Source organism: Austrofundulus limnaeus, unplaced genomic scaffold, assembly GCF_001266775.1.
Source record: "Austrofundulus limnaeus strain Quisiro unplaced genomic scaffold, Austrofundulus_limnaeus-1.0 Scaffold18, whole genome shotgun sequence".
Taxonomy (NCBI): domain Eukaryota; kingdom Metazoa; phylum Chordata; class Actinopteri; order Cyprinodontiformes; family Rivulidae; genus Austrofundulus; species Austrofundulus limnaeus.
The window spans coordinates 711,721-721,388 of record NW_013952420.1 but is presented as its reverse complement, the minus strand read 5'-3'; the positions used below and the strand labels follow the sequence as shown (position 1 = coordinate 721,388).

At 36.9% G+C, this 9,668-nt stretch overlaps 1 protein-coding gene across 1 annotated transcript in view; it reads right to left on the bottom strand.

The window, feature by feature from the left end:
- The window catches only part of ulk4 (unc-51 like kinase 4), a 123,752-nt gene that overhangs the window by 108,951 nt on the left and 5,133 nt on the right, over positions 1-9,668 (bottom strand). Inside the window, exons 7-16 of the mRNA XM_014003354.1 lie at positions 8,457-8,523; positions 7,536-7,682; positions 6,716-7,032; positions 6,417-6,486; positions 5,803-5,869; positions 5,060-5,152; positions 4,116-4,176; positions 3,817-4,031; positions 2,863-2,909; positions 2,565-2,643 (exon numbers count right to left, since the gene is read on the bottom strand). Coding sequence (XP_013858808.1) covers positions 2,565-2,643; positions 2,863-2,909; positions 3,817-4,031; positions 4,116-4,176; positions 5,060-5,152; positions 5,803-5,869; positions 6,417-6,486; positions 6,716-7,032; positions 7,536-7,682; positions 8,457-8,523 — 1,163 coding nt within the window. The remainder of the gene's footprint in view (positions 1-2,564; positions 2,644-2,862; positions 2,910-3,816; positions 4,032-4,115; positions 4,177-5,059; positions 5,153-5,802; positions 5,870-6,416; positions 6,487-6,715; positions 7,033-7,535; positions 7,683-8,456; positions 8,524-9,668) is intronic.

Below are 9,668 nucleotides of genomic sequence, written 5' to 3'. Positions count from 1 at the left end.
ATATGACTAAAAATGTAATAAAGCACACACAAAACAAACACACACACTTACACACACACACACACACACACACACACACACACACACACACACACACACAGGAGCCCCTGCTGAGTCCATAGCCAGTCCACAGGACCATAGCCACAAACATACACAGACACTGTTGTGAAGTGTTATCTTATAGCAGCTGAAGAGAACTAAGAAGGGCAGAAGAAAAACTGTTCCACCATTTGTCTTTAACAAGTGCACAGAAACAACATATGCCAAAGTCGGCCATTTTGTAAACCCCGGTGACGACTCAGAGGCTCATTCCCCCAATGCATGGAAGGAGAAATTAAAAATAAATACGGAAATGTAAATATTTGCTGCCTCTAGGTCTTAATAAACAGCTTATAAAATAAAAGATGAGGATTTGATTTAAAGATGAGGTTATTCTGCATCCTAACTGATACAACTGTTGACATGTCTTCTGGCCCTCCGACCATAACTGGCATCTTTGTTTTGACGGCTGGACTGATAAACATTTTTGACGTTTTTCTCCAAGTGAATAAACAAACCCTTTTACTGTTTTTCTTTAGGTCTTCTCACCATCAAATGCTGGTAGAGAAAATGTTTCCCATCAAAATGTTTGCTCACAGTAACCATAAAAACAGACAAGCTGGGTTTCCAGTTTCACTTATTGTTTTTTGTAACAACTCAAAGAAATGGAGAGAAAAAATGTGTTGAAGATAAAAACTATACAACTATAGAAACATGTTAAAGACTGGTGTTTGCACAAAACTGCTTCAGACTGAATTATGTGAGCAGGATATTGTTTGTACGAGTCTATAATTAGAGGGTTTGATGAAATAGCTCATCTGAAGACTTGGTGTTGAACTGATGAATTCTTGAACAATATTTTCTTGAGCACTGGGATTAAAGTAACATACCTAAACTGTGTTGTGCTCCATAGATAAAAATGAAGCAGTCTAAAACCTGTTGTAATTCATACTTCCTAATATAATTCATACTTTCTAATATTGCTATAAGTTCATAATTTGTTTGGACAGATTACAAAGTTCAGTTGCAGGTGCTATGTTTGTGTCTGTATTAATCTGTACAAATGTATAATTGTGACCAAAACTGTATCATTGGGGGTCAGCTTCACCTGTTGATTACATGTCTATAAGCCACAACAATAACACCATTTACATGAGGAGATAATATTAGTCGCTTCAGTACGATGTAATGTTGTTTTGAGAAACTTTGACCCCTAGAATCCTTGTAGGTATTTATTTTCTATGTCCGAGCCATTTCAATGTTAGAACAAAATAAACAAGTACTTTAATGGCAATACTCTTCAGTGGAAGTAGATTTCCTTAGAAGATTTTTACTCAATTATTAATTATTAATTTATTCATGAATTCATTCAAATAAACCAAGAAAATCGACAAACAATAAATACAAAAATCAAGTAATAAATAAAATGAAAGGAAGCAAAAAGATGAAAAAATAAATATCTAGTAAAAGTCTTAAAAGCCAATAAGATCTGTGTTTGTGTGGTAGACTAACAAATAGCTGGAGCAGAAGAGAAAAATGCATTCTGGTATTTGACATTATCTAAACTGTTAGATGTTGTTTTACAAGCTTTTTATGCCATCATCTGGTACAAACAGGAACTGACAAACAGTGTTCCAGTTGATCCCTCTTGTTAGTTTGAAAATATGGTTACTGGCAACAATTTCCTAAATTGAATATAAAAAATAACAAGATTGTATCTTTATGTTTAATACATGTTTATCAAAATAATGTTATGTGTATATTGATTTTGGGCTCCTTGGACAAACTGTGGTTTATTTGGGTATTTGCTGCCACCTCATGGTCCTGTTTGGCATTACATGTGTACTGTTGAGGGTGTATTTGAAAAGCTGGGATTTCCTTTCACTTTATTTGATTACTTTCCAATTATTTCTATCAAAAACGTGTTTTCTTGGTCTGTCTTCCAGAGGAAAATACATCTGAACCAGTCTTTTTGTGTTTGTCTGAGTCCGTCCCCACCAAACCCAGCTGGTTGAGGCAGATGACTGCAGCTGCTGAGCCTGGTTCTGGTTCTGCTGGAGGTTTTTTCCTGTTAAAAGGGAGATTTTTCTTTTCCCTGCTGACAATGTGCTGCTCAGGATGGGAGACTGTGACAAAGTGAAAATTAAATGCAATCTGCTGGCTTCCTTAGATTATTCATTCATTCATTCATTCTTTCATTTATTTTTCTGTACAGTGCCCTGAGACAATGTTTGTTGTGACTTGGCGCTATATAAATAAAGTGAATTTCTTCTGTTACTGAACTAATTAATATGACTGGCAATAAAAAAAATGCATTTGTTTTCAGAATGATATTTTAAATTTTTAGATTGTATGTGTTGTTTTCTTTACAAGATGCTTAAGCCTAGATAAATACCTGTATTTGTATCAATTCACATTTACATTGTAACAATGTGATGACATGCTGGATGTCTCCAAAGAGAATAAAAGGAATGTTCATCCAATGAAAATCAACATAATTTTGACAAAAAAAAGAGCTGTCAGACCTCAGAAACAGGACTGTCCTCTTCAAGGTGAGTACAGTGCAAAGCCAGAAGACCCATCACTCTGAGAACTTTCATCCGTCTGTAAAACATTTGTTAAAGAAACATAATTTAATAAAAGGAGTTTAAATCACAAAACAGGCCTTTCAACAGAATTTTTTGATGAATTTCCTAAATTAATAATGTATTTGCTAAAAGTAAAACGTGTCTGATATTTAAAACAAGCAATCAAGTTTAAAAACCAAAAATTTTAATCATAATTTCATTTCAAATATCTGAATGAAATCCATGATTTACTTACACATCCCAGTTTGGAGCTTGTCGTAACTGCTGGGTCAGCACACGAAGCTAAATAAAAGTGGAGAGAAAAAAAAAACACAGAATGATACGATAAAAAAACTAACCTGTAGAAAACTATGAACATGAAAAAAACTGATTACATTTTTATGACTCTAAAAATTGTAAGATCTGCACAGAACTCGATTCAGATAATTTATTTTTAGTTTTGTTTTATACAAAAAGGTGCATAGAATAGTTAAAGGCCACACTATATAGTTTTAGACAACTTGTGCCCACATGCTGGCGTACGCTGAAGATCACTTTGATCTGATGTTGTGATTGAAGCCATTTGCTCCAACGTGCAAAGTTCTCAAGTTACACTAATGTTGTGCTAAAGACCCTGTCTCACTAGACAACATATGAAATATTTTTATGTCTAAATTGCTAATAAAAGTTATATATTTGATCAGTTTGTTAGAATTACACTATGTACACGCCAAAAAGAAGCTTCCTGATCATTTTTTTCAATTCCAGCTTCAACGTAGATAACTTTAAAATGTCCATAAATTGGCATAAGTTGTCTAGTGTGTCAGGACCTTGAAGCTCTGCTGTAATATGCTGGTATAAGTTATGTATATGACAAAGACAAGCTATAGATAAGTTACTCATATGTTCAACAGTTATATTCATTCAACTCGTTTGGGTCACGCTTTATATATCATCAGCGTATGCCTGCACGTTGAACAAGATTTTCATACATCAGCATGAGTTGTGTAAAACCTTACAGTGGGACAGGGCTGTAAACAGATAAAACAAATACCAGCAAGTTAGAACCTAACTGGTATGTGCTTAAAAATATGCTTTTAGGTAATGTTTTTATGTGTTTTGATGCAGCTGATTATCAGTTTTTATCACATTCTTATCAGCAGAATGTTTGCACACATTCTAACAGTAATCTTAAGTAAATATTTTGTACCAGAGTTGAGTTCATCAGTCTGTTGGCGATAACTTTATTCCCAACCACACAGCAGAGGTAGCAGAGCAGGTTGAGCATAGATCGAACAGCTGTAGACTGAGGAGGAGCATTAGAGGAGGGGAGAGACGTGGAAGAGTTCTGCTCTTCAAGGCATGACTGGAGTTGTAACACAAAGGCAGTCCATTCCTCATCATTCAGAGAGAGCAGCTTCTCAGCTGAAGGAGAAAGTCGGAGGTAAATCTAATTTATTTAAGACGGTTTTATGCTAATGAACGTGAAAAATCAGAAAAATAACCTACCTGAATGTGCGGGTACACAGAGGGTTTTGGGATCAAACCGAACAGGAGGAGTCTTCAGAATCTGTAGAAATCATACGAAACCAAACATTTCCTTTCACTGAATAGTCTCGATTGGGTCATAACCATGTTCTCTCCTTTTCCATTTGATTTACATTGAAATCACACTAAAAACTTTCCAACTTTCATTAGGAGTTAATATTTTAACTATTTCCATCTTCTTCCGCTTCGGGTCGCAGAGGCAACAGGTCCAGGAGAGAAACCCAGACATCCCTCTCCCCAGCAACACTTTCAAACTCGTCCTGGGGAACCCCAAGGCATTCCCAGGCCAGAGAGGATGCATACTCCCTCCAGCAAGTCCTGGATCTTCCCCGGGGCCTCCTACCAGTGGGGCGTGCCCGGATCCCCTCTAAAGGGAGGCGTCCAGGAGGCATCCTAATCAGATGCCTGAACCACCTCAACTGATCCTTTCGATGTGGAGGAGCAGCAGCTCTACTCCGAGCTCCCCCCGGATGACGGAGCTCCTCACCCTATCTCTAAGGCTAAGCCCGACCACCCTACAGAGGAAGCTCATTTCAGCCGCTTGTATCCGATATCTCGTTCTTTCGTTTAAGATCCACACCTCATGACCATGGGTGAGGGTTGGAACAAAGACAGACCAGTAAATTGAGATCTTTGCCTTTTGACTCAGCTCTTCACCACAACCAAGGCCCTCATTAATGAGGGTGAGGTCCCAATTCATCAATCCATCTCACGCTCCATCCTACCATCACTCAACAAGACAACCGGATACTTAAACTCCTCCACTTGAGGCAGGTGGAGGTTTATTTTATATTTTAACTATTCAATCAAATATCCTCTGACTGAAACAAAGGTTTTGACAGAGAGACTTGAGACAACAATACTTCCTTTGAATGAATCTGTGTACAATTCAACTGCATGTGTACCTTTGGGTTGTCAATGATGTGGGTGATATTCAGATCGGAGTCAACATGGAGAAGCTGCTTTACACAGTTTGTAATGTCCGGACAAGTGTTCACCTAATGGAGCAGAAAATGAGAAGAAGGTCAACAATGTCCAGAGCTGAAGATTATATATGAATATATACAGCATATATATACTGCCAGGACAAAAAAAGCTGCCACCTGGATTTAACTATGTGCTATGATGATCATAGTATAATCTGGGGTTGCTGCAGTTGGTCAGGTCTTGGTTCAGCAACAGTCTGTGCTCAAAGAATGAGGTCAGCTGACCACCTGAATATACTGAATGACCAGGTTATTCTATCAATGGATAGTTTCTTCCCTGATGGCACGGCCATATTCCAAGATGACAATGCCAGGAATCATGGGGCTGGAATTGTGAAAGAGTGGTTCAGGGAACATGAGACATCATCTTCACACATGGATCGGCTCCACAGAGTCCACTGAGAATCTTTGGGATGTGCTGGAGAAGGTTTTGCACAGCAGTCAGACTCCACCATCATCAAAGCAAGGTTTTGGTGAAAACTTAACGCAACACTGGATGGAAATAAATCTTGTGACGTTACAGAAGCTTACTGAAACAATGCCATGGAGAATGTGTGCCGTAATCAAAGCTAAAGGCAGTCCAGTGAAATATTAGAGAGTGTGACCTTTTTTTTTTTTGGTGGTGACTTTTTTTTGGACCAGGCAGTGTGTACTACAGTAACCTCAACTGCAGGGTTCTTGCTTGGAGAGCCTGAAAAGCTGTGACTGCTTCTTGGGTTGGAATGGCAACTGTAAGAAAAACAAAAAGAAAAGACAAAATGGCTTCTTAGTTGTTTACAAAATAATATAAGAGCTGCAGTGAGGTCACAAGAACTTCATCTACTTTTTAAGATACCAGTTACAGTATTTATGGATACGTTTCTAAAATACATTTTTCAAAGAATTAAGACTTTTTAACATTTTGGGGAAAAAAGGTCTTTTTTCCATAAAATTAAAGTACATCATCTTTTCAAAGTAGTTCAAATTAGAGCTACACATTGCTGTATCATTGCGCACAATATCAATATCACAAAGAATTACAATAACCTGAGGACCAAAACTGCATGTCAATAATCCTTCTGGGGTCTGTTGGATTTGATGTCCCACTATGAAATGTCCAAAGCCAAATTTAAGAGTGTGACCAAAACTATAAAACTCACACTGATGTCATTATCATGATGACATATCAGAAACAGAGAAGTTAAGGAAACTGGTTTATCACAAATCTTCTTGTCATTGGAACAATATGGTGTGTGTTTTCATTTTATTCAGCCCTAATTAAAACATTAAAGAGTACCTAAGCAGGAAGAGGGCCTCTGTATTGTCCTGATCCTCCCAGCATTTTGGCCTGAGCTCCAATACATTATCTGAAGAAGAAAGCATGTTAAAATTTTCCAAGGTACATCGTGACCTGTTCTTGTGGAAGAGATAAATACAACACCAACAACCCGCTAAGAAAAGGATACAAATGTTCAAAAATAATTGACTTTGAATATTTTTTTCCTCATCCAAAAGCATATTTGATTTTTTTTCATCTGAATACAGATTATAGTCAGATGTTATAATATTAAAAAGGCACAGTTAAAAAGTCATTACCTGATCTATAAGACTTATTATGGTGCAGTGTGGGACCTTCCTGCTTCACTTCAGTTAGTTCATCATCATCTTCTTCTTCAGTCTTTAATTTCTCCTCTCCTGTTCGTTCACCTAATGCCTCCTTCTGCAGGAACCAACTGTTCTTTAATGCTCCTCTGAATGTATTTTTAACAACTTGTTGGTCCTCAGTTTCTCTCTCACACGGCCTCTTAGTTGTTTCATTTGTTACATTTGAAGAGATGAGCTTCTTTGACTTGATGTAGCCTGGCTGGGTGACGACTGTGTGGCTTGTGGATATTCTGTATGTCAGCCCACTCCTGCTTTTAAAATAAAAACATAAATGAAGAGCAAGGGAAAAATAAAAGTTCAGTAGACAAAATATTTAATTTCTTTTTAAAACTCCTGCATGACATCCCTGTGTTGTTGAAATGTGATCAGTTAGATTGTTTCAAAGTTTTGATCTGTGTCTGACATAAAATGGTTTAAATCAGCATAATATATTGGCACTCACAATTACAAATAGTTTTGTTTTTGTTTTCCTCTACTCCCTTTTGTAGAGGTCACCACAGTGAGTGAACTTGCATGAAAGGTTTGGCAATTGTTTTACATCAGATGCTTCTCCTGACAAAACCTGAGCTCAAACATGAGCCTCAGGATTAAAGACAGCGGCGCTGACAACCGAGCTACCACTGTCCTGTAATTACTACTAACCACAAACAATAAACTAATTTAACATGCAGCAAAACTACTTCAACAACACAAAAAAAATCTTTGCAGTTGTGATGAATCTTTAATACTAAGAAAAATTGCATCAACACACCTCAAGTTAACAGAGCCATGTCCCTCACAGCCATTTCTTCCTCCCGTTTCACTGTGTTTATTGTTTTCCTCACGAACTTTTGCATCATCTTCCTCCTTTATTACTTGTGTCCAGAATGGGTGATCCAACAGCTCTGGCCAGTTGATTCTGCAGAAGAAAAAATAACAGGTAACCATGAAAACACAACTATTTTTTAAAACAAAAACGTCTTTAACAAAAGCTTTGGCAGCATGACGGCTCAGTGGTTAGCACTGATGCCTCTCATGCTTGCGTGGGTTCTTTCCCCACAGACCAAAAACATGCATGTTAGGCTGCCTTCAGACCCAGGCCTTCCTTGCAAAAGAGATCTGTGATCTCAATAGGATTTTCCAGATTGAATAAAGGTTACTAAATAAATACAAAGCTATATACTGAGATGAAAAAGCACCAAATAGCATGAGTAAATGCTCTTAAATTGTACCTGTTGATGACAAGAACAAACAGAATTACATTCAAATGCATCTGAAAGCATTAGCAGCATTTAGATATTCAGATGAACCTCTTGAGCCCTTCATTAAGAACAATGTAACCTTTGTACTAGTTTAAGCACTTGACAGTAACACGGCATAAGTAACATGAATAAAATCACGTCAGCACAACTTTAGAGCTTTGATGTTCACAGCAAATAATTTTGTGTTGTGCAGCTACTATTCATAGCTGGTACATTTTCTGGTCATAATTTTAGGAAACAAAACACCAATAATTCAAGGTTTGACCAGCACTACCTATCAGAGTATTGCTGCTGATCATTGATATTATTTCAAAGCTCAAATTTAGATGTTGTCTTGCGATGAAGTCAGACTACCAGCTTTCTACTCTGATGGATGCTAATAGCTGCAATAGTAACACAATATATGTGTGGTCTGTGTGTCTGAGCCTGACCTGTTGTCTGGGTTTTTGTTAAGCAAGCCTTTCACAAGAGTCTGGAGGTCTTGACTGGGAGGACCTGCTGAAAACACAGCAACAAAGTATAAAACATCCAGGAAAAACAAAGATCAATATGTATTGTTAAACTGCCCTTTTTAGACCAACACTGTCTATCAGAACCAGATGATATTTCCACAATAATCAAAAACAACTATCTTTGAAATAACTTTAAAGAGATTAAAGTTTAATGGGTCTTATTCCATATTCAACACAAATCTGACTTTGTTGTTGATTATTGATTTAGTTGAAATACATCATAAACAAACAATTGAAAATGACATGAACAAAAACACTGGTATCCTTAAGTTATTATTGTGTAGCAACACTTTTTAAAGTAATCGCTGCCAACAAGTGATCTCTGTGCTTCAAAATGAAATGAAATGAAATTTATTCGAACATGATACAATATAAAAATAAAATAGTGCACAGTAACAAGAAGTGCATAAAAAAATGAGACATCTCAATTTGCCATAAAGTAGTTTGGCCCAGTTTTCCTAAGAAAACTGATCAAGCTGTCTCAGGTTTGGCAGAAAGCATCTCCACACTGAAAATTCAGGTCTTTCAATAGCTATTTAACAGTATTAGGATCTAGGATCACAAAGAGCCATTAAAAATAGCCCAATGAGTTTAGTTATTTTTCCAGCCACTCTTGAGTGCTTTAAACTGTAAGTTTTGGGTAATTGTTATGAAGGACCATGACCTACAAGTGAGCATGAGCTTTTTGACATTGAGCAGTATGCTTTGCTCCAGGATGCCATGGTAGTCTTGAGACTTCATTGTGCCATGCAGATTCTATATTGCCTGTGTCAAATGAAGTAAAGCAGCCCCAAAACAAAACCAAGCACTCATCACGCACTTCAAAAAACGACTACAATTCAAAGATTAACAGCCTTTTTAAAAGTATCGACATATTTGTCCGTACTATTTTAGCATTACTTTGTAAAACAAACGTCTAATAAATGTCTTTCACTACTTTTGTTAACTCCATCGCATACTAGACATAGGAACTTGTATTAGAAAATTGTTTTAATTAAATCAGTTTTCACAAGCCGTGACTCATTGTTTCAGTGGATCAGCAGTATCAACAAATGTGTCTACTTATCTGTATCTCTCTCCCCATCTCTCATTATATATACTGTATATACAGTGTGTGTGTGTGTATATATA